The sequence below is a fragment of the Pteropus medius genome, unplaced genomic scaffold (assembly GCF_902729225.1).
Source record: "Pteropus medius unplaced genomic scaffold, Ma_sr-lr_union100, whole genome shotgun sequence".
NCBI classification, from domain to species: Eukaryota; Metazoa; Chordata; class Mammalia; order Chiroptera; family Pteropodidae; genus Pteropus; species Pteropus medius.
The window spans coordinates 17,824-42,179 of NW_024343868.1; the positions used below are offsets into that span (position 1 = coordinate 17,824).

General features: G+C 57.0%; 1 protein-coding gene across 1 annotated transcript in view; it reads left to right on the plus strand.

The window, feature by feature from the left end:
• LOC120607037 (hemicentin-2-like) overlaps positions 1-22,483 on the plus strand; it is a gene marked incomplete at its 3' end in the record, with an annotated part of 35,568 nt that extends 13,085 nt beyond the window's left edge. The window contains exons 5-19 of the mRNA XM_039868645.1: positions 335-506; positions 1,084-1,190; positions 2,036-2,156; positions 4,108-4,371; positions 6,963-7,107; positions 7,660-7,781; positions 9,586-9,858; positions 10,298-10,439; positions 10,932-11,059; positions 11,550-11,663; positions 13,055-13,204; positions 19,793-19,981; positions 20,620-20,715; positions 20,978-21,105; positions 22,339-22,483. Of these exons, the coding sequence (XP_039724579.1) occupies positions 335-506; positions 1,084-1,190; positions 2,036-2,156; positions 4,108-4,371; positions 6,963-7,107; positions 7,660-7,781; positions 9,586-9,858; positions 10,298-10,439; positions 10,932-11,059; positions 11,550-11,663; positions 13,055-13,204; positions 19,793-19,981; positions 20,620-20,715; positions 20,978-21,105; positions 22,339-22,483 (2,296 nt within the window). The remainder of the gene's footprint in view (positions 1-334; positions 507-1,083; positions 1,191-2,035; positions 2,157-4,107; positions 4,372-6,962; positions 7,108-7,659; positions 7,782-9,585; positions 9,859-10,297; positions 10,440-10,931; positions 11,060-11,549; positions 11,664-13,054; positions 13,205-19,792; positions 19,982-20,619; positions 20,716-20,977; positions 21,106-22,338) is intronic.
• Between the last annotated feature and the right edge of the window lie 1,873 nt (positions 22,484-24,356).

A 24,356-nucleotide genomic window follows, 5' to 3' on the forward strand; every position in this document is an offset into this window, starting at 1 on the left:
CCAGGTGAAGAAGCAGGGAAGAGTCTTCCCAGCAGAAGGGCACGCCCGGCTCCTTTCCTCTGAGCTGAGTCCTCTGGATGCCTCAATTCACGCGTCATAGCCCTGTGTCCACAGGCCAGGAGAGTAACTGTTTGCGAACTGGTCGTGGTGGAGCCCAGGGGGCATGGAGTGGCCTTGGGTGACTTGGAAATTATTTACACTGCCTAAAACCCATGGGGGGAACCAGATTCTGCACACAGCTGGCAGCCTGTTAGGGACCTGCCTTGGGTGAGTCAGACACAAGCAAGATATCACGGGCACCTGCGAGCATCAGCTTCTCACATCTGCCTGCCAGGTGCTGAAGTGGGTGGAGTCAGCAATCCAGGCCTCCAAGGTGTACCTGCTGTCTACAGACCACGAGGAGGGCGGTGAGCACACGTGGAGGATTCCCTTTGACCCCAGCCTGCAGGAGGTCACCGTCTCCCTGAGCGGCCCGGGGCCTGAGATTGAAGTTCGAGACCCGCTGGGTATGTGCGCCCAAGGCTGGCCTCCCCTTTGCCCCCAGGACTGAACTGGGAGTCCAGGTTGGGGCAAAGAGAGAGACCTGGGTGTTTGGACACAAGTCTCCGGGAGCAAGGACGGCTGGGAGGATGTCAGGTGGAGGGCAGAGGGTCACGGTGGTGGGCGAGGAAGCCAAGTGAGGGGAATTAAAATAAGGACAGTCCTTGGGGTGCGAGGCTCTCATGGAGTCTGCCCACCACGCTCTCTCAGCGGGTTCCTGCAGTGGCCTGGTGTGTCCGTCAGGGCAAGAATTAGTGGCATGCTGTTCAGATGGGAAGCTAGGCTTCTGGAGTGACTTGTCCGGGTCATCCAGGTCCATGTGATTTGGACCTGGCCACCTGGCTCCATAGTGTGCTGAGTATGGCATGAGCACCCTGGTCTGGGGAGGGATGAGGGTGGAGTGTACGGTGAGGAGGAGGCCTGAGCACCACCGAAGGCCTCCCAGTTCCTCTGGGGTTTGGAGAGGTGTGGGGACGGAGTAGGGCCTCTGTCATCTCCCCTAGGAAAGGGTCAGGGGCTGAGAAGTCCTTGGGGTTTCCACAGGGAGGATCCTGCAGAAGGACGAGGGCCTCAATGTGCTGCTCAGCATTCCTGACTCGGCCAAGGTCGTGGCCTTTAAGCCTGAGCATCCTGGGCTGTGGTCCATCAAGGTAGGGAGCACTGGGTTCCCAGGTGGTGGGGAGACCAGCTTCACGGCGCTGAGACACCATCTCCTTCCTTCCTGCCCTGGGGAGCCTGGGGGCCTGGGAAGCTGAAGGCTGGAGTATGGGTGGCGATATGGGCATATCAATAGAAGTAAAGGGTCGAGAACGGGGGAGGAGTATTCTGCTTTGTACCAGTAAGAGGAAGTGGAGTGGTTCGAGTTAGTTAGGGAACTTTGAAGAAGAACTTGGAGAAATGACTCGTGTTTCTAGAGGCGGGTGACTAGGCCGGCCTGTGGTTCAGAACCCCGTCTAGTGAGGAAGGCACAAAAGAAGCAAGGGTGATACTGGGGGGCTGGCCAGGGCAGCGGGGCCTGCTCTAACCTGCAGGGTGCTGGAGGCAGGGACTGGGGGCGGGCTGGATGCCTGGCAGCTCCAAGGGGTGGGGCAGGGTGCTGCTCTGGAAGGATGTGAGCTCCTGCTGATCAGCACACATTCATGGAGCACCTACTGGGTACCAGGCGGGCGAGCCCTGCCCTTCAAACGCTGAGCATCATTGAGCCAAGATCTCTAATGCCAACGGGGAAGGCACGATAGGGGTTAGACACGCAGGGCTTAGACAGGCCCTGCCGGTGTCAGGGGTGGAGCCAGCAAGGTGGGGGTAGCCTCAAGAGTCCAGCTCAGGACGGTAGCTGGGGCTCGTTCCTTGGGAGCAGGTGAGTTGCCCACGTATTTGCAAAGGTGAGAAGATTCCAGGTGCTGACGCTGGGCTGGGTGAGGCTGGCCACCTCCCGCCCTGAAGCTGGGGTGCCAGGGTCAAGTGCCGCGGTGACATGGGCCTGGGCTCGTGCTAGGTCTACAGCAGTGGCCGCCACTCGGTGAGGATCACGGGCGTCAGCGACATCAGCTTCCGAGCCGGCTTCTCCACCTGGCCCTCTCTGGACCTCAACCACACCATCGAGTGGCCCCTGCAAGGTACGGTGCTCCTGGAGCTGCCTTTGGGACGTGGCGGGGGCTCCAGGGGACCTGCTTCGAGTGTGGCTTCAGCCATTCTCTCCACACCCCGGGAACTGAGCCCCGGGGCCAGCGCCCACTCCGGCCCCGGCCCAGGTGACACTGGGACCATTTACCTGGAGGACGTGCTCCCTGCCCTTGAAGGCCTTCAGGACCTTATGCCATCCCCACTGCTGCTGAGTTCACACCCTCCTCTTGGTCTTTGGCAAACGTCCTTTGTCCCGAGCCCCACTAGTGAACATCGGGCTCATCCAGGAAACAGGTAGGTGTGGGTGAGCTGATGGCTTCCCCCAACAGGACAGCTTCCTACTCCGGTGACTGGATGTCCAGATGGCTGTTCAGATGCCCTGGGGGCTGACAAGGGTCGGCAGCCTGGGGGGATGTTGGAGTTGGAGGTACAGGGTCATTTTTCCGAGTGGACGTTGCCAAGGCGCCCCATCACGGCTCCACCTGGGGAAGGTTGGGCCCTGGAGCAGGCAGGGGCTTCTGACTGAGGTCGCCAGAGCTCCACGCTGGAAAGTACCATCTGCGGGCCAGATCAGGGGCCGTAACTTATAGTTTGGAAAATATGGTCCCTTGTCACGGAGCCAGTCAGATGATGTTGCTGGGACCAGCTCAGAAGAGAGATGGGTAGGGACCTTGACCAGGTTGGGCCAACTCTAGACCACTGGAGAGTGACCAAAAATGGTGCGTGCCAGGACCCTAGAGCTGCTTTTGAGTTCATATCGCCTCTATTGTCTGTCACTCCTGCCAGCCCCTGTTGGTCTCTCTGCTAGGATCGGCTGCACCAGCTTCAAAGTGGAACGGGGCTGCTCACTCATTTCGTGTTTGTTCTGGCCAATAACAGAATGGGGGCGGGGGAGAGGCAGGAAAGTCAGTTCCTATTCTAAAGCCGAGAGAGAGAAGAAGTCCTTGATGAAAATCCTTAATGGAGCGCTGGAGTGGGGACCGGAAACTGGGTGGTCACCAGGGCCGGTCTCCAGGGGAGCAGGGGCCACATGTGACCCTCTTGGGTTTCTGCTTTTGATAAAGACTTAGGTCCAATACATTTTTTAAAAAGAGAAAGATCAGGGCAATTGTAGGTGGTAAATAGCGGTTGGCGCTTGGCCCCTGTTTCAGGAGCAGCGAGGAGAGGGGAGGCTATGGCCAACTGGACAGTGGGTGCCTGGACCCCGGGGACCACTGCCACCTGCCATGGGCTGGTCGTTGGGACCCAGCACTGACACATTTGATTTTTCAAAGGAACCTGGACTTCTAGATTTTCGTATGCCCTTTCCAGATTGCTCAATGTTTCTTCAAAAAATGTTAAGACATTTTGCGGACCACACCAACCACACCCACTGGTCCCCAGTTTACGATGTCTCAGAGAAAAAATAAATAACTGTCTGAAAAGAAAGAGGCAGGACAGACATTCCCAGATCACCCAAGGCAACTGCGAAACCCAAGTTGGTTCTGTGTTCTCTGGGGCAGTGTGAAGAGACAGCCAAAGAAAAGCTGAGCACAGGGCGAGGAGGGGCAGGCGTCAGAGTCAGAATTCCCGACCCAGGATGTGTTCGCATCCGGGTCGTTCCCAGGACCTGCCTGACGATGGCCCGCGCCCGACGCAATGGTGGGGGAGAGCCCCCTTCCCAGCGCCACTCCATGCGAGTCCATGTCTGTGGAGTGGGGGTGAGGCACCCACGGGAAGCTGTGGGGCGGACGGACAGCCGTGTTTCAGGACCACGGACAGTAGCAAGGTCCCCTCTTTCCTTATCCCACCCCCAGCATTAACCGGCACAGCGAAGAGAAGGCCAGGGAGCGAGAGTGGGCCAAGCAGACTGGCCTTGACCGTGGTCCTGGAGCCCCTTGCTGGAGAGGAGCACGGAGCCAAGCACAGAGGCCAGCGTCTCCTTCCTCTCCCCTCCCTCTGCAGGGGTGCCCATCTCGGTGGTGATCAACGCCACGGGCTTGCAGGCCCCTGGCCACGTGGACTCGGTGGAGCTCTCACACAGCTCGGGGCGGCCCCTCCTGACGCTGCCCATGCAGCCCCTCTCCAACGGTTCCACCCATCAGCTGTGGGGCGGGCCGCCCTTCCGGGCACCCCCAGAGCGCTTCTACCTCAAGGTGAAAGGCGAGGACCACGAGGGGAACCCCCTCCTCCGTGTCTCCGGAGTTGCCTACAGTGGGGTGGCCCCAGGTGAGCAACCGGCTCTTTAACTCCCAGATTTTGGCCTTGCTTAGAGACCCATTTCTTCCTGGGAGCCTTCCTGATTAGATTATATCAGGAAACATTTGTTCATTCAATTTCTCTGGGCAGCAAGCTCTGCAAGGTATTATGCTAAGTACTGAGATGCTTTGGATGTAGCCCTCAGCTCAAAGATCTAGTACAAAGTCATCCATCCATGTATACGTCCATCTGTTTATCTGTATATGCATGCATCCATCCATCCCCATTCATCCACCCAAACATCCACCCACCCGTCCACCCATCCATCCAAATATCCATCTGTCCATACATCCATCCATACCTATTCATCCATCTAATCCCCTATTCATTCATCATCCATCCAAATATCCATCTATTCATGTATCCACCATACCTACCATTCATTCATCTATCATCCATCTACCACCCATCCTTTTCAGCTTCAAAGTTCACCTATTCATCTATTCATCCATTCCAATATCCACTCACCCATACCTTATCCATCCATCCATCATCCATCATCCATCCATCCATCCATCCATCCATCCATCCATCCATCCATCCAAATATCTATCCACCTGTTCATCCAACATTCATTTTGTGTCATAATGCTAGATACTATAGACACAGCAGTGGGCAGGGCAGTGGGTATGGGTGTGGTCTTCCATGATCATGATCACTATCATAATCATAATCATGGTAATAACTAATCTAGCCATCATTCTGAGCACTTCTCATGGGACAGTCCTGGGCTAAGCACTTGTCATGCATCAGTTTATTGAATGCTTATAACAGTTCTGAGACGTGTCCTCCTCTTACAGATGAAGAAACTGAGGCCGCCCGCCTCACAGGGTTGCTTTGAGGGTTCTGCGAGCTAATGTGCATAATGAGGTAGTTCTCGGGTGCTCAGAGGCTGCTCCCAGGACGTGGGAATTGTGGACCAGGGCTCGCCTGTGGCAGCTGCTGTCACTGTTAGCCTCGCAGGCACGAGTCGTTTTGTAATCCCATTTTTGGTCATGTCGTGTCTGTCCTCACATATGTTGGCTTTTTGTTGGTTTCTGGTGTGTCCGGGGGGCAGGGCGGGGTCTCTGGCTTTCCAGCGCTGCCTCTGTTCCTGGGGGGCGCTGAGTGCACTGGCCTCCTCATTGGGCTCCGTGCCCTTCGCCTGCCTAGGAAGACCTCACAGAGGTGGGTGTCATTGACATTCTAGCTCCTTCTTTGCTGGAGAGCTCAGTGAGGTGTAGACTCTGTCCACTTCAATAGCGGGGCAGGGGGACAGCAAGGTACTCATGGTGAGGTGGGGGACTCGAAGACCCTTCTTTCCAGCTTCCCGGCCTCCACTCCCCAACAGTGGTCCCCAGCCCCCCGGTCCTTAGCCTTTGCAGCTTTGAGAGGATTTCGGCAGGAAATATGTTCCTCTCACCCCTGTTCATCGGATAGATCTAAGAGTCTGGAGTTTCCCTCGGCCGTTTGGTCACCGTCTCAGCTCTAGATTAAATTGTATGTGTGTGTATGTTGGGCAGGAAGGGGTGTGGTTTGAGGTTTTGCTTCCTCTCCTACCTTCCAGGTTTGGGAGGCTGGAAGTTTGGCTGGGAGCAGGAGGCTCTGGGTTTAGAGACATGGGGGCAGTGAGGGCTGGGCCTGGGGTCCCCAGGCCTTTTTGACATACAAATAGGAAGCCCAAGCTGGCCTTGCAGAGGCCAGTGTGTGTATGTGTGGGAGGCGGGTGGGGATGAGCAGTGGCTGCTTTGCACACAGCTGAGGACGTGGCTGGATGGTCTGACACCCCTCTCCCCTGGGACGTGGCAGGGAGCCTGTAGCGTGATGTCACTCACCACCCACCCACCCCCAGCTCCGTTCTCGGAGGAGGTCTGGCACCTTGTCCCACCCTCGGAGCAGCTCTGGCAGGGTTGGGGAAAGGGCGGTACAAGGCCGAATGCACCCCCGCGATCACCCAGCGAGGCGCTGACACGCTGGCCTCTGACCCTGTGAGGCGGTTCTCAAACTTTATCACTGAAGTAACTGCACTAGCCAAGGAGAGACTAGGTCACCCCAAGACTAGGGCCAGGCAAGGGCGGGGAGCAGCAGTGTCTGATGGGGGGCCCCAAGGGGGTCATCACAAGCTGTGAGATTTCATTGAAGTCTCTTGTTTTATCTCAAAAAGTTCACGTGAATCTTGCATTCACAGCCATGCTCCAACTATGCTATTTTTAAAACAAACAAAAAAAAGCTTCCCTCCGACATCTTTGGGTAGAACTGACCCTTCAAGCAGCCGAGCAGTTGCCCAGCACCACCCCCGCCCCCGCCCCCTGTGACGGAGCCTGCCGTGCCAGGTGCTTTCCACACGCCACCTCTCACCCGCTCCTCACGGCAACACGAGGAGGTCGCACTGCGATGTAACCCCACTTTACAGAGATGAAAACCTGGAGAGGTGAAGCGACCCACTCTCGGTGCCCCCCGGAGGTGGGGCCGGGGGTTGGATCCTCGCCTTCCAGCTCCTGGCTCATCCCCGAGGGGCTCTGTGTCGCTGGGTGTGGCGAGGGCGGCAGGGAGCGCTCCTGAGTGCAGGTTCTTGCCTCCAGGCGCCCCCCTGGTGAGCATGCCCCCCAGGATCCACGGCTACCTGCACCGGCCCCTGCTGGTCTCCTGCTCCGTGCACAGCGCCCTCCCCTTCCAGCTACAGCTGCGGCGGAAAGGAACCAAGCTGGGCGAGGAGAGGCACTTCCAGTGAGTGGCCGATGGCCGGCCGGTTGTCCCCAGCCACGGGGCTCCTGGGGTCCCGATGCCCTGGAGGGGTCTGAGGGGAGTGGGTGGCAGGAGAGGGACCTTTGGGTCATACTGTCTTCCATGGCCTGGCCGCCCACACCTCCCAGTGTGGCCAGGGATGGGGGAGGGTGGTCCCTGAGGTCCCCACCACTGCTGGCCTGTCACCCATGAAGGAGCCACGGGCCTTCCTTAGTTTCCAGAAAAGGCACCCCATGCAGGGCCTGGCTCCATGGCAGTCAGGGCAGGAAGGACCCTCGGAGACCCTCCCCCTTATGCGTGCACTCTTAAGTCTGGGGCTCAGGGGAGGGGACTTGCCCAAAGTCACACGACAAAACGTGGAATTTGCTTGTCCTCGGCTGCCTGCCTCCTGTCACCGGGTCTCCTCCGAGCGGCTTTGGGGCTTCCCCTCAGGGCCGGGCTCAGGAGAGCGAGCCCCCTGAGGCCCACGCGAGCCTGGGGCTCCCTGACGGGGGTCAGTGCGACCGCGTCCGTCCAGCTGCCCTGTGTTCGCAGGGAGTCAGGAAGCAGCAACTGGGAAATCCCCCGGGCCTCCAAGGCGGAGGAGGGCACGTACCAGTGCACGGCCGTCAGCGGGGCCGGGACCGGCCAAGCAGAGGCCCAGGTTGTCATTACAGGTCCGTGTGTCCTCTCCCTACCCGCCTTTCTGACTTTTCCCTCTAGGATTTCCTCGCAGGGTGTCCCCTTCGGTGGGGGCGCATGCCAGCCAGCCAGCTGCTGGAGACGATCCATCATCCAGAGTCCACGCTGCCACCTGCTTGGTGGCCCCCGTTTGGGCTGAAGGTCTCAGTGGGAGGAAGGTTGAGGGCTGGGGCTCAGGCTGTGCCCCGCCTGCCCAGCTCTGGCCCCATCCCTGACTTCCTGGTCTGGCCTTTGGGGCGTGGCCAGACCCCCAGACCCTTTCAGGGGGTCACTGTCTATTTAACTTCTGATTCCTTGCACCTCCGCGTCCCTGCCAGAATGGCATCATCCAGCTCAGGAAAACTGGAAATGCCACAGACTGTCTCGCAGTGAAATTGGCTTTATTTTTTAAGCTATGAATCTCAGGTGTCTTGAGGAGAAGCAAAGGAGCCCATCAAGCAGGGAACGGGCCGCTGTGTTCTTGAATCTTAGACAAAACCACCGTGCTTCCCATGGGAAGACTGGGAAATACGACAGGCGAAGAGAGTCGAAACAACCGGGGTCCCCTCCACCCTACAGATGACCCCAACAGCATTTTGATCTATTTACTTCCTTTCAGATCTCTATCTATGCTCACATTTCAACAAAAATGGGAGAATATCATACGTACTTCCAACGGCCTGATTTTTTATCATCCAGCAATACGGCAAGTTGGCAAACGTGCTTCGGTGGCACGAAGTAACAAAAGTTTACTTTTTATAAATGATGAGCACAGAGAATCGAACAGTGTAAGAAAACTGGTCTACCTGTTACTTAGACTTACCAGCTGCTAATCATTTGCCGTATCTTTTTTTGCACTTTTTGGCTATTTTAAACTCAAACTCAGGCCTTCAGACTCCACATCCTGTCACTGTCTAAAACGCACCTCAGTCAGCTTCTAGTACAGGTCGCCTCCCCAACACACAGGTACCCCAGTATGCAGGCTGGTGTATTGGGATACATTGGTGTAATACATTGGCATCAATATATTTCAGTATTTATCTCTTTTTTAAATAGTAGATTTTCCCGGATAATGAAGAATCTATGACCACACCTAATAAAATGAAGTGATATCTTAATGCTATTTAATTTTGTCCTCATTTGGCCCAGAAGACCATTTCCAGTTGGTTTCTACGATATTATTTTTAGTGGCCGTGGAGGTCAGATGCTCTTGAGCACACTTACACCTGGACATCGCTGCCATTGTCACACGTAGGCTCTGTGGATTCAGCTTTCTCTCAGGCCCGCGTCCCTGGTTAGACGGTCTCTGACCTTGGCACTTCTCACGGCTTTTTCCTGTCACGATAGCGGGTTCCTTGCTCTTCCCCGCTCCGGGGCAGAGGTCCTAGCTCTACATTTGGACGTTTGTAATGGCCCCACTGTTTGTGCAGAGAATGGCTTTGTACTCTTTGCCCTTCCCCTCGTGAGGGTTATTTTAAAACCTGAGCTTTATCCCCCGGGGTGGGAGTATTAACTCGAAGGAAGCGAAGAATGGTGTGGCTCTCGTTAAATATCGCGCTCGGCGGTCACGTGCCAGGCGAGCACGCGCCACGCAGCCCTCGGCGGCTGCGTGACTGCAGCAGAGAAATGGCCCCAGGGTGACACCATCCCAGGATGGTGACAGACGCTGGTTAACTCGCTGGTCAAGGTGTCCTGAGGGATACAGTGCTGGTTCCGGCGTCTGGACACCACCGGGGTCTGTAGGATGGTGCCCTTCCCCGTGGCAACCCATCTGAGTCACCTGTGCTCATGTCCCCACAGACCCCCCACCACAGCTGGTTCCTGCCTCCAACGTGACCGTGTCCCCGGGGGAGACTGCCATCCTGTCCTGCCGGGTCCTGGGAGAGGCCCCCTACAACCTGACATGGGTGCGGGACTGGCGAGTCCTCTCAGCCTCGACAGGCAGAGTCACGCAGCTGGCCGACCTGTCCCTAGAGGTCAGCGGCGTCATCCCCAGTGACGGTGGGCGGTACCAGTGCATAGCCAGCAATATCAACGGGGTCACGAGGGCGTCCGTCTGGCTCCTGGTGCGAGGTGAGGCTCTTCCTGCCCCTGGTGTTCTCCCAATCCCATGCCCCTAAGTTTGGGAACAACACTGTGCAGGCGCTGGGGTCCCCTCAAGGTTGCTGGAGGCAAGCCATCCTAGCTCTGGCATCGGGCTGACATCTCCCTAACTCAGCCTCTTTGAGGTGCTCAGCCCGGAGCAGAACGCCAGGGAGCTCGAGGCTCCCACTGGGGGCGTTGGGGAATCACCTCCTCGTGTGCCCTAGGGATGTGTCTGGGTGGCCACCTGGTCAGCCCCAGTTCCCAAGGAAGCCACTCCTAGGGATTCAAGCTCTTCAGGGCCTTTGCTTCCTATGTCTCTGCCATCTCTGGCTGTGGGAGGGGAAAGGGGCCAGGCCTGGGGGCCTGGGACAGACAGCACGGCCGCTCTGACAGGCTCTTCCCTACCTGCCCACTCTTTGAACTACAGAAGCCCCACAGGTCAGCATCCACACCAGGTCCCAGCGCTTTTCCCAGGGCATGGAGGTGAGGGTCCGCTGCTCAGCCTCTGGGTACCCTGCACCCCACATCTCCTGGAGCCGTGATGGTCACGCCCTGCAAGAGGACAGCAGGTGAGGAGCCTGGGGCCCAGGGCTCTGGGACTGGGAACAGGTGGACAGGGACTCCCAGGGGACCTCTCCTGGCCTCGGTCTTCCTCCCTGTCAACGGGGAGTGGCATTTGCTCTGCCTTCCTCCTGGGATTATTGGAGACTCGGGAGCGAGGTCACTGTAGAAATATAATGACAGATGCCTCAGTGTGGGCTCCGGGGTCAGGAGCTGCAGCTATGGAATCCAGCAGCCACGAGCTTGAATGCTGCCTCTGCTGTTCAGGCCGTGTGGCTGCGGGCAAGTCACCTTACCAATCTGAGCCCGCGCATGACAAAAGACAATGTATGTGAAGTGCTGAGCAGACAGCCCGGCACAGAGCCAGCGTTCAGTGTAGAATGGGGGTCACTAGTGATGTTGTTAATTAATTTATTATTAACGAAGATGGAGCAACCCTTTGTGCCCCGACCTGATCGGCCCCTTGCCATTGACCATGTCATTTTCTGGCACGACTCCAGAGTCCATGTGGATGCCCAGGGGACCCTGGTCATTCAGGGAGTGGCCCCAGAGGACGCCGGGAATTACAGCTGCCAGGCAGCTAATGAGGTTGGCACAGACGAGGAGACGGTCACCCTCTACTATGCAGGTACTCGGGCCACGGGCATCTCAGGAGGGGGCACTCCCTCCCTCCCTCCCGTCTGCAAATACTTACTCAGCATCTGTGTATGTTCCAGGCAGCGGGACACAGCCGTGAACACATGATCCCTCAGGGGTCCGCCAGGAGGCTGGCGGGGAGTGAGTGGGGTGGGGTGGAGGAGGGGCAGGCAGCCCACATAGGGCATTTTAGGACCTTATAGGGTTTTGGCTTTTATGGCAAGTTCAGTGAGGAACAGGAAGGGAGTTTTGGTCCCTGGAGTGACTGGCTTTATTTTGAGGTCGCGGGTGGGAAGCTTTTACAAACCAGCTGTGGCTAGATATTTGTGGATGACTGTTCTCACTTGGCGGGGGAGGGGGAGGAGGCAGGGTACTCAGTGCCACCTGTATCCTCACCACTGGTGTCCCCACCTGCAGAAAGCCACATGTCATTCTGGGGAGCTTGCGGGCTGCTCCCAAGTTCCCCATCTGTCCCCACACAGACCCACCGTCCGTCTCTGCCATCAGCGCCGTGGTGCTCGCAGCTGTCGGGGACGAGGCGGTGCTGATGTGTGAGGCGTCCGGGGTGCCCCCACCCCGGGTCATCTGGTATCGAGGTATGTAAGAGTGAAACTTGCAGAACTGTCTCACTGGAAAGTCAGCTTTCCAGAATGGTCGTGGGGGGCACTCCCAATGGGGTGTCTGGGGAGAAATGGCCCATTCCAGCAGCACCCCGCCCCCCACAGCCCAGAGTCCTGACAGCTGATGCAGGATGGCTCCGGAGTTAGGAGCGGGTTTGCATCTGGCTCCCTTGGGTGACCTTGGCCAGCCGACTTGGCATCTCGGAGCCAGCCTCCTTCCCTGGGAAATGGAGGGGAAATCATGGTTGGTTGTGCGAGGATTAAATGAGTCCACAGAGGCGAGGTGTTTAGAACAAGCTGGGCTCCGCGTTCTTAGCGACGGTGACCACGTCGAGCCGGAGTTTGATTGACGGGAGCCAGTCTTGCCCTCACACCCAGTGGACCTGGGTGCCCAGGCTGCTGCCTCAGGCTTTGCAGGAGCAGAATACTGGGCTCCTTGTCAGGTATCAGCCAGAGTCACCAGTACTGCCCCTCCCATCTTGACGGCCTTCGTCCTTGGCCATCTTGCCAGAGCCTCACCTTGACTTTGAGAAAGGCAGGTATTAACTCAGAGTCCCAGCAGGCAGGATTAGCTCAGACTCTGAGCATTTTATCCAAGGTCACCAGCTAGTGGGTGGCAGAAGTTCAGGGCTTGGATCACTGCACATTCTGGCCAGAGCCCCACCAACCCAGCCCTGGAGCCCCCTTTTAAAAGGGGGTCTCTCAGTCGAATGAAATTCTAGCTGTATGACAATGTGAATGTAGTTAACGGTGCTGAACTTTACAGCTAAACATAGCTAAGATGCCAAGTTTTTTGTTATATGTTTTTTACCACAATAAAAATTTCTTAATTTGGAAAAAAAAAAAAAGAATGAAGTTCAGACACAACACAGATGAACCTTAAAAACGTGACACTGAGTGAAATAAGCCAGACACAGAAAGACACATACCGTATGATTCCACTTATACGAGACAGAAAAGAGAATGGTGGGTGCCAGGAGCCGAGGGAGGGGAAGACGGGGAACGACTGTTCGACGGGGCAGAGTTTCAGTTTGAAAAGATAAAAAGCCTATTTTTCTGAACCCCTTTTAAAATTTTAGTTTAACTTTTTCGTGGTAAAATACACATCACAACATTTACCGTCAGTGGCATTACGTGCCTTCACATAACCATCGCCACGATCCATCTGTAGAACTCTTTCATCTCGCAAAACTGAGACTCTGTCCCTGTTGAACAGGGGTCCTGACTTTTGGAGGGACCCTCCCCCCACTGCGCCCAGGCCCCAGCCTTGTGAGATGCAGGAGCCCAGGGTCAGGAGGCAGCGCGAGCCCCCAACCCTCCATGGTGACTGTGAAAACCTGCCCAATGCTTTGTCGACTTTGGTCCAGGTGGTCTCGAAATGATTCTGGGCCCCGATGGCTCCAGCTCTGGGACGCTGCGGATCCCGGATGTTCGGGAGAGGGATGCTGGCGTCTATACCTGCCGAGCTGTCAATGAGTTGGGTGACGCCTCTGCAGAAATCCGGCTGGAGGTTGGACGTGAGTGTACACCTGTCCCCACCTGTCCCTCCCCACTTTGCCCTGCCTCTGAGCAGAGAGGAGAGAAATCTACCAGGCAGCCGGCCAGTGTGGAGTTTGCATCATGTGGACCCCAAGCTCTTGGGGACAAGGGAGGTCAGAGGGAAGTTGTGTGTGCATTACCTCTTGCCATTGTCACAAATTGCCCCCAAAGCTTTGTGGCTTAAAACAATAAGCATTAATTATCTCTCGATCTGGAGGGTTAAGATTCTGGGAGTGACTTAGCTGGGTGGTTCTGGCTCAAAGTCTCATAAGATGACAGTTCCTACGCTGGCTAGGGCTGCATGGCCGGAAGGTCTGGGGCAGGAGGACCCGCTTTGAACTCGGTCACGTGACTGCTGCCAGGAGGCCTCAGCTCCTCGCCACCACGCAGGCTTCTCCAGGAAGCTTCTTCTGACATGGCTTCTTTGAGAGAGAGAGAGGGAGAGAGGGAGAGAGAGAGAGGGAGAGAGAGAGAGAGAGACTGAACTTTTACAACCAGCTTCAGTCTTGGAAGTGACATGCACCCACTTCTACCAATTCTATTCTGTCGGTCACAGACCAGCCGTGGTACACGGAGGGTGGGAGGGGGATGCACAAGGGTGCGAATACCAGGAGAGAGGGGTCATTGGGGCCATCCTGGAGTCTGCCTACCCCAGAGACAAGCTCGGGCCTCTCACCCTGAGACTCGAGCTCTGGTCTGGTATCCATAGCGTACCATCTACGTGCTTCAGTCCAGAATCGAGCCTCAGTGTCCCCAGCTGTAAAGTGGGGCTGACCATACCACTTTCTTCACTGGGTGGCTGTGAGGGCTCCGTGACGTCGGCGCATCATGCTTAGCACAGGGTCTGGCCCATCGTGAGCCAGAGTCTGGGTTCTTCTGTGGCCGGTACGTGGCCTTGGCCGTGAGTGCCCTGATGTGTAGTTTCAGGCCTGGACTCCAGGCCCTGGGACCTGCTCAGAAGTTGTGGGCGTAGCTCCTTGGCGCGCTGAGCTGGGACGGATTGGGCTCGGAGGGTTTGCTGCAGCCACAGTGGGAGCGACAGGAGCTAGGAGTTCTGGGAAGTGCAGAGAATCGAGAATGTGCTTCTCTGGGCTGGGTGGGCCAGGCTGGGCCGAGAGGCTCCCCAAAGAGGCAGAGCCCTGGGTGGAGCAGGCCTAGTTAGGAGGGTCTGGCCCTGGGGGCGATGGTGCCTTCTCAAGGGTAGCATCCTCCCAGGCTCAGGGTGCCCTTAGCTCGCATTCATTTATTCTATCATTCATTCATTCATTCATTCATTCCATCATTCATTCATTCCATCATTCATTCCTGGTCACCGGGTGACCAGGCCTTGTGCATCAGGCCCTGTGTTAGGGACACACTGACGGGTGACACTCGGCATCTGCCTTCATGTTGCGGGTGGGGTCAGTGAGAATACTCAGGGTGCCAAGCATTCGGAAGTGGCATCTTTGGGGCCGTGGGTGCCCAGGGAAGGAGGCTAACCCAACACTGGGGGTTCGGGAAGGCTTCGTGGAGAAAATGATATCCAAACTGAACCCAGAAGCCGTCAGTCAGAGGACAAGTTGGGGACAGTGTTTCAGGCAAAGGGAACAGCATGCACAGATCGCCCTGTGGCAAAAGAAGCTATTTAGGGAGTGAGACATGGAGCGATGGGGGAAGGGTGGCTAAGGTGGCTGCTGCCCGCTATGGGTCACTCCTGGCCTGGCCTCTAGATGGGCAGCGTCTGGGCTTTGTCCTGTGGGTGTCCTGAGAGGTTTCAAGGAGGAGAGCATTGTGCTTGGACTTTTCCTACAGGGAGTGTGCGGCGTGGCTGGGCCCTTGGATGGGGTGAGCATGGAAAGCCATGGGCTTCGAGCCTGATACCGATAAAAATATAAGCTAATGCTTCTGGGCCAGGGCCAGCTCGAAGCAGTGGTCATTACTAACATCTAGTCCTCACGACCCTGTGGGCACAGACTGGCTAAGTGACTTGCCCAGGGTTACACAGCTGGCGAGTGGCAGAGCTGAGCTCTGAACCCAGGGTCCCAGCCTTTAGCCCCTGGACTTGACCCTGACGCTCGCCAGCAAGATGGGTTCGGGCGTCGCTTCTCCACTCTGAGCCTCGGGCTCCTCATCTGCAAGGTGTCTCCGAGACTTAAGAAAGGCCTGGAACGCTGTGGGCTCAGATCCATGCCACGTCTTAGCTGTCGGTAGGTTCTGGGTAACTAGAGGGTGCTCCAGGGGGACCTGCACTTGGCATTCTCATGAGCAATCGTCCTTTGCTCCACGTCTAATTTCTTTTCAGCAAAGCCTTATTTCTTTGGGGCCCAGGCTGATGTGCTCCCTGGTCCTGTTTCTTCACCGGTCAGACATTGGTCTTGGGGCCATCTCCCCATGCCAGAGGGCGAAAAAGTGGGCTTCTGGGCCTCTGGGCCACTGTGGCTTCTAGCTTTTAGGTCAGAAGAGGGGTGGCCAATGGCCCAGCACCTGTATGTCTGAGGCGCGTCAGCCTGGCAGCGGTCGTGAGAAATTGAATTTCCTGCCCATCTGAGTGGCAGCTGTGGCCCTGCCTTCCTGGGCAGGCTGGCAGAACCTTCCAGAGCCAGGAATGGGTAGGCTCAGTGCCCACTTCCTGCTGTCAAGCTGGCAGCTGGCTTCCTGGTGGCGTTTGGGGACATCTGAAAGGGGACAGCCTCCTCCTGGAGGACAGCAAGCGTCTGTGTTTGCGGACCAGCCCGCAAGAGGCTTTTGCGTTGGCTCTGGACCGGGCACTTGGCAGTCGAGTCCTGGATCATTCATTGTCCAGCTCCTGCCGCTTATTCGGCCAGGTTATTTACCTCTCTGCGCCTCGACTGTGAAATGGGGCGATAATAACAGAGCCTTGCTCCCAGGGTCTTGGAGAGATTTAATGAGATAGTGTGTTTCTCTTAGGGCTTGTATGGGATGAATACTCAGTTCACTTGCGTTGGGCTGGGCTGGCAAGGGCCCGTTGGGGCTGTGTGACGTGGAGTGATTTGTCCCAGGGCTGGTGGCTGGGCTCTGCGACAGGCACCCCCTCCGCAAGGTCTATGCTAGTTCTATTCTTTTAAAAAACTGCCCTGAGCACCGCCCTGGATTGCTCTCTAAATGGATGTGTGCCCATCCCTCTTCCTGTCCTCATTTCAGTCCCTGCTTCCTGTTCCTGACCTGGAAGCTTCCGGTTGCTGAGTGGACAAGCAGGGGAACAGAGCGTGTGCTTTTGTGGGTGCTAAGACCCTTTGGCCAGCCCAGGGGAGCAGGAGAGAAGCAGAACTGGGCTCTGTGATGGGTGTGGCCAGTATGGGGGGGGTCTCCCTCAGGTACAGAGCACCCAGGGCCTCCAGTACTTTTAGGGGCCCAGGACAATGCTCTGATTTTAATTTTTTTTTTTAATTGGAAAGAAAAAAAAAGAATGACGGAGAATAGATAAAAATGAATCCAACTGAATTATGTTTGTTTTTATACCAATGCAGCCATAAAATATTTTTAATATTTTTTTTTTATGGAGGAAGAGGTCCATGAAGGTCATCCTACAGCCCTGGCAGAGGACCGCGGCCTCAGTCCCAATTGTGCATCTTTATAGGGAGAAAGGGGTCCTCTGGTCGGGGGCGGGGGGACTGTGGAGGCCACTCTCCCCCAGCCAGCCCCTGGCCCAGTCTCAGTTGCTCTGGGGTACTCCCCAAGTGCGGGGCGGGGCCTGAGGCTGGCCTCTCCTGTGGCCGCCTCGCCCATTTGCCCAGTCTTTGGGCCCGAGAGGCCCTCCCTCCTCCTGGCCAGACTGAGCCACGGATGACTGCGCTGTCCTTCCCCAGCTGCTCACCCCCACCCAGCCCTGCCCCAGGGGTGCCTGTGGGGCGGAGGCAGAGTGGGGGGCCTTTAGGCTGGTGCTCCTGACTCTAGGGCCTTTAGGCTGGTGCTCCTGACTCTAGTGAAGGAGAAGTCAGCAGCTCTGTCATGGGCACTTCGCTGCGGCTCTTAGAATCCCCGAGGGGAGTGTGGCCCCACCTGCCGGGTCCAGTTATCCTCACCCCCAGCTCCTCTGAAAATGAGGGGAGAAGGGCAAGGCAGAGGCAGCCCTCGGGGTGGCCCGACCTTCCTTTCCCGCCCCCTCCCCGGCTGGCGGCCGCGTTCTTCATGGGGCCATTCTTTCTTCCTGGGTACGCTGCCTCCCCCCGCGTGGAGCCGCCTCCCCACAAACACGCGCCACAGCCTCAGCTGGGAGACTGGGCCTCTCCAGGGGCCCTGGCGGCTGCTGCGATGTCCACCTGTCTGGGCTTTTGCAGCTCCTTCTCCAGAAACCTGCCTAGAGACAAGATGAAAGGCTGTCCCTGGGGAGAGCAGAAGGCAGGAGAGCTGGCTCACAGTCCCGTGCCCCCCCACACCCCCTGAGTTACTGCAGAGGGCCACCGGGGAGGCTGTGAGGAGGGGGAAAGCAGAGGTGGCTGAACCTCCAGGATGAGGCTCCGGGGGAAACGCTGGGCTGGGAGCCCGGCCCGAGCCCCTTGTGCTGGGGGACTCAGGGCCCCCCTCTTCTGGCCAACAAAGGGGCCAGAGGACCTTCGGCTCTGGCACACGGTTCTGGGGTCCCGCCTCGTCTGAGGAGGGCCGGCTGCAGAGGAGGCTGGGTCAGTTCTCTTGGCAGGGCCTGAGCCTGGGGTTTGGCTGCTTTGGGATCCACCTTGAGAGGGTGGAAGAGCTGGCTGGGTGTGGTTGTGGCTGGGGCAGCCGCCAGGGGATGGAGGGGTGCAGGGGCTGAGAGCCTGGGCCTTCGCAGCAGCCAGACCTGGGCTCTGAGCCCAGCTCTGCCCTTGACTTTGAGCTGTGCCCTTGGGCAGGTTCCTTAATCTCTCTGACCCTCAGTTTCCTCATCTGTAACACGGGGGTTGTGATAACATCACATCATGAATTTATTGAGACCGTTAACAAAATTATATTCCTAAAAGCACTGCCACCATGCCTGTCACTTATTATATGCTTGTTATTATAAGGGTCTGTCCCTTCTCGGGGGGAAGTTCAGGCCTGGGAGGAGAATGAGGAAAGAGAGTGTGCAGAAAGCTGGGCTATTTGGGGGCTAAGGAGGGAGGGAGTCAGGAAGCAATCCGGGAAGCCTGCCTGGAGGAGGGAGGTTTGAGCTGGGCCCTGCACGCGGGCTGGGTGGAGTGGGGAAGGCAGGCAGTGGGGGTAACTGCCCTGGGTGGGGGTGATGGCAGAGCTGCACCCCCAGAGCCGGGGCTCTGCAGGACCAGCGGCCCCCATCCGAGGCGAGCCCGGAGCAGGGGCTTTCTGGGATGCTGAGCTACAGCAGCTGCCACACCCCGATGAGGTCGGGTCCAAGGCTGTCTTCCTGCCTGCAGTAATTTTCCAAGTTGTATTTATATCTCTCTGGAACTTCCCTAGTTCCTGAGGCCAGGAGGGAAATTTGATGTCATGGTTTGGATGGACAGGAGAGATTTCTGGACAGAAACAGGAAGAACAAAGAGATGTAAGACCTCCGTGGTGCTGGGGAACTTCCTGGCCACGAATCTGGGGACAGGGCCCGAAGACAGTGTCCAGAGCCTGCAGAGGACAGGGCCTGGACCTATCCGGAGTTGGACCTACTCCTGGCCTGCTAAAGGGCTGAAGGGATCATGAGAGTCTGTTTGGGGAAATAACTTATCTTTCCTCCCTGATGATAAAAGTGAGACAATGCTTAGGAAAAAAGTGTGGAAGAAACACTACAAGCTATAAACAACGGTTACCTTGGCGAGGAGCGTGGGATTTGGGGGTGCGGGGAGCAAAAATTGGGGAAATATACTCGTGCGTGTATTTAAATGCTTCATGACTCAGGTGAGCAGCGCAGCCTTGTTCAGGCCGGGCGTCCTGGTGTGTTAATTTAACACGGCCCTTTTCACTCTCAAGTGTCCCGGTTTGGACCATAAAGCGTAAGGTCGCATTATTTATAACAAGCATGTTTTGATTTTGTAGTACTGTTTTAGATGCTAGTTACAAAAAAGTTCAGTGACAGAGGGAGATGTAGAGGCGAGATTACGGACAGCCTCTAAACTCCCCAAGGAGCTGGCTGTCTGGGGTGGCGTACACAGAAGAAGGGGCCGTGGAAATGGTTGCCCGGCTCTGGGACCCCTGCAGGATGAAGCTCCCTGTGGCCCAGAGGAGGGCGAGTGGGTCTCAGAGGCTTCTGTGGTCAGAGCGTGACTTGCAGCCCCTCGGAGGAGGGTCTCCCGGGAGGGGTCACCGCCAGGAGCAGGCGTTTGCTCCCTTCATGTCTGGGCACGTGGCCCCTGCACGAGGCCCCTGTCACCCCCCATGCAGGCCTACAAGGCGTGTCAGCAGCTTCACGCCGGCCAAAAGCTGCTCCCTCTGCCTTGTCCCTGAGAACTCTCCAAGGGTGGACCCCACCAAGCTCAGGTTGACCTCGGGGCCCTGGATATGAGTCAGTCCCCAGGTTCACGAGGGCCAAGCTGGAAGAGGGGGAACCTCGCAGAGATGGGAGGGGAGGTGGGTGTCGGCAACGGCCCTCTGGGGGCTGGGCGGGTCAGGGTGATGGGCGTGGCTGACCCGTCACCTCCCTGCAGGTGCACCCCAGCTGATGGAGCTGCCCCGGGATGTCACCGTGGAGCTGGGCAGGAGTGCCCTCCTGGCATGTCGGGCCGTGGGCCGCCCGCCCCCCATGGTCACCTGGCGCCGTGGGGATGGTCAGCCGCTGGGGCCCGGGCGCGGCAGCAGGAGCAGGCAGCCTGATTCGGGAGTGCTTTTCTTTGAAAGTAAGAGATCGGCACTGGGCGAGGGTGGGCAGGGGAGACGGGACGGCTTCCGACACCCTGAGCCCCCGGGCTGGGTGGCCGGAGCAGGGCCCTGAGCCTTAGCACTGACCGTGGGTGACGGAGGGTCATGCTTAGCTGGGTGACTGTGGCCGAGGCATTCCGGTACGCCGAGCTGGTCATGATGATAATAACGACAATACTACCAGCTGGGTTTCATGACAGGCCACCTGAAGGGATTGTCGCGGGTAATACATGTGACGCACTTAGCACAGTTCCTGCCACGTGTTGTTAGCCATTGTCATCATCACCATCATCATTGCTACTGCTGAAGCTACTGTCGCCATTTACTGTCTGCCAGGCTGGATGCTGGGCGCAGTAGCCACATCCTCTTATCGAACCTTCCCGATCACACTACGAGGTTCTGGTATTGATAAATTCTCCCTATGCTATAGATGAGGAATCCAGGGCCCGCCCACCCTTCCAGGGCCCGCTGTAGCCCCCGTCTGTCTCTGCCACCCCAGCCCTCCCAGCTGACTTCAGCGGGGCCAGGCTGCGCTGAGGGCTCCCTCTGCACTGGCGAGTGGTCCTGTGGGGGCTGGAGCCCCGATCGTCAGGCCCACTTCCTTCCCGCCCCTCAGGTGTGGTCCCCGAAGACCAGGCCCCGTACGTCTGTGAAGCTCAGAATGTGTTCGGGAAGGTCCAGGTGGAGACCCGGCTCGTGGTGACTGGACATGGTTCGCTACTAGATCTAGAGATGCGGGGCAGGTGGCGAGGCCGGGCACCCCTGGGCAAGCTCCCCCTCCCCCTGGGGCCACCTGTCCTTCGGGACCGATGTGTCTGTGGCCAGGTTCTCCGAGAGGAGCACCTGCACACCCGCTTCCTGAGCAGTGTGCCCTGTGACCCCTTAGGATTCCCATTCCTGATGCTTCCACTGGGTCCCCCAGATGACTACCCACAGGAATCTAGCGTGACCCACACCATCTCCTCTCCCCACAGCACCCCCACAGGTCGCCAGCAGCGCCTCCACCATCCGGGTGCTGGAGAGGCAGCCAGCGTCCCTGCCCTGCATCATCCTGGCCGGCAGGCCCCTCCCGGAGAGGCGCTGGCTCAAGGCCGGTCAGCCAGTGAGTGCGGGGCTCCTGCCCGTGTGGCCAGCAGTGGCGCCCTGGGGCGGGGTGTGGGGGGCCGAGGAGGCCGCCCCATTCCCACCTTGGCCTCTACTTTGCTGATTCCCTGTTTTGGAATGTCCTCTTCCTTCCCCTCTCTCTTTCCCGCCTCTTTCCAGAACCTTCTCTGATAACGTGCTGATAGCGTCGTCATTTTCTAAAGTCCTGCCAGGGCTCCATGTGGCTGCCGGCCCCCTGGGAGCTCAGCAGGACTGTCTGTCCACTGTTAGTGCTGAGGGCAGGGAGCGGGAATTTGGCGGGGCCCAGACACATGCCTCGGTCGGTCACTCTCATTCTGAGGCAGCCAGGGCAGAGATGCGGCCTGTGCCGTTCGGTGTCTGTCTGCCTGACTCCCTAGCGCGTGCTGAGCACAGAGTGGCTGCTTTCTCCGTTTGTATGGATTTGGTTTTCTCTGTTTTCATCTATTCCCGTCTCCAGTTCGCTCCCCTGCCTCCCCTCCCCTCAGTTCTCCTGCCCTGTCCTCAGACATACCAGGGTCCTTGTGCCCTGGAAGCTATAAAGAGGCGCCCTCACCCCGTATTACTTCAAAAAGGTGGATAGACACTAGACCCCTAGGGAGGCAGCGGTGGGCGGTGAGGCGCCCTCCTGACCGGAGTCTGACGGGCATGTGGGAAGGAGTGGCTGGCGGCCTCGTCAATCAATGCCAGGACAGGGATGGCCGCAGGCGAAGGCTTGTTTCAGCTCAGGCGGGGGACACCTGGGGGACCCGGTCTGCCCAGCCGCCGAGTGCAAGGAGCAGAAGGCCCCTCAACCTTGCTCAGCCCAGAAGGGCCCAGTCCTAAGACAGGGCGAGGAGGGGAAAGGCCTTGGAGCTCCGGCCCCTCCTCAGGGAAGGCTCTGGCCCCAGCCCCAACCTCCCAGGAGATGCTCCCATTGGCCTGGCGTGGGTCAGGCATCTCGCCCTGGTCCAGCTGGCCATGGGAGAGTGGGGCTGGCGGTATGCCAGGGATCAGGCCCACCGAGCCTTGGGTGGATGAGTCTCAAGGAAGGGGTTGGGCCGGGCAGTCACGGCACCCCCCGCCCGCCCCCGCCAACTCCCCCACCTCCTCCTCTCGGTCCCGCCTGCTCCTTGCTGGCCTGGCGGGCAGTGCGGCTTCTGAGGGCTCCTCTCTCTCGGCTGGCTCTGAACGGGGCCTGTGGTCCGAGCCGATGCTTCCTCACCCTCCCCAGCTCCCGCCTGGCAGCCGGCATTCTGTCCGAGCCGATGGCAGCCTCCACCTTGACCAGGCACTGCAGGAGGACGCAGGGAGGTACAGCTGTGTGGTCACCAACACGGCTGGCTCTCAGCACAGGGATGTGGAGCTGGTTGTCCACGGTGAGCCCTGGGCCCCGAGGTGATGGGGGTGGGGCGGGAGACTGGACGGGATGCGGGAAGGCTCGTGGGGGGACCTCAGGCTTGAAAACCTTTGCTTAAAAGAACTTCGAAAATTGCATGTATTCGTAATTTAGAGATTGGACAAGTAAAAAAAAAAATCCTTTAATACTAGGAGCTAAGAAGAACCAGAATAATTACAGATTTCAGTGTGTCTTTTCACACTGTAATATACATATGAACTCCCACTTGCACACCCCTCACCATAGGTATATCATAAATTGTGTATGCTATAAATGACATAGGTTCTTCAAGTAAATGACATATAAATGATTTTTATGGCATAGTCATTATATAAATTATATATCTACATTGCTATTCATCTATCCGTAAATTCTTCATAAGCACATATGCATATTTTAAAACCAAGCTGGGGCTACATTATTGTATTATTGTCTTGCACCTCAGGTGTTTCTTGTGACAACATATCATGACTGATTTCCGTCCGTAAATTCTCAGAGGCATCTATTAAGGCCACGTGTCCCGTCCGGATGAGCCACGAGTCTCTCACTGTCCCCGCGTGTCTGGTCTCTGGCCAGCAGGAACACCTGAGGGACACGTCCTACCTAGTTCTCTCCCTTTGCCCACGTTCCTTGGGAGAAAACCCTTCATGTGCCATTGAGTTTGGAGTCACGGAGGTTGCACGTTTTTCGGACTGTTTGTATATTTTGCCCATTCCTCTCCTACCCATAGCAACGAGGTCCGTTTCTCTTCCCCCACTGCACCAGGTACTACCTTAGAAAATGTTAAGTCACGAAGTTTAAAGGACGTTTGGTTACGTTTCATAATTTACCAAGTATTTTAATATCCTTTTTTTTTTTAAAAAAAAAAAACAGCTTTGTTTCATAAACTACCCAAGGGGTGAACGGGAAGAACACGTTGTTCCCCATTATTTAGGAGGAAACCAGATCTCAGGAGGAGGCAGGGTGTGCAGCCCAAGTGTCTTGTCTCCCCATAATTCCAGCTAACAATAGTGATCAAATGTTGGCCGTGGGCGGGCCACGGAGACCTCTGTGGGGTTCTGGGTATATTACCCTTCATTTCCATAACTACTCCAAGCCCTGGGTTTTTAAAAGACTCCCCATTTGAAAGTTAGGGAAGCTGAGAGGCGGTAACTCGACAGGGTCACAGATCAGCCAGCCAGGCTGCCTCTGCAAAGCCGGCACCCCCTAACTCCCCGGGACCCCCTAAGCCCCACCGTGTTGGCACAGCCTCTTCCGCGGGGGTGGCGTGAACAAGCTCTGGTGTCCTGTCTTCCCCTCCTGACTTTTCCACAGCTGCTTTCCCCTCCCCCACGCCTCTTCGAGACCCCCGTTTTTATGCCTGTGAACCCAGATGGTGCCTGGAATGGATTTGGCACTCGTTTTCAAGCTCACTTGTTCTGGGAATACTATTTTCTGCCATTTTCTCATCTGTCCATCCCCAGAGAGTGGGCAATGATTGAGGGTTAATTTGGCTTTTTTTGCTGATCAAGGAATATGGTTGCCAAGGATTAAGTGGTTTATCTAAAATCCTGGAGCAAAGAAATGGCACAGCTGGCTCCTAAAGCTGCCCTCTGTCCGGGGCCTGGATTTATGCAGTGGTGGCTGTGATACTATGCCATCTATGTCCTTCTGTTGAAATCGTGTGTGGGGTGTGTGTGTGTGTGTGTTAAAATATACATAACATAGATCTTACCATTTTAACTATGTTTAAGTGCACAATCCAGGGGCATTAAGTACATTCACACTGTTGTGTGACCGTCCCCCGCATCCATCTGCAGAACTTTCTCATCTTCCCAAACCGAAATGCTGTCCCCGTTAAATACTAACCCCCC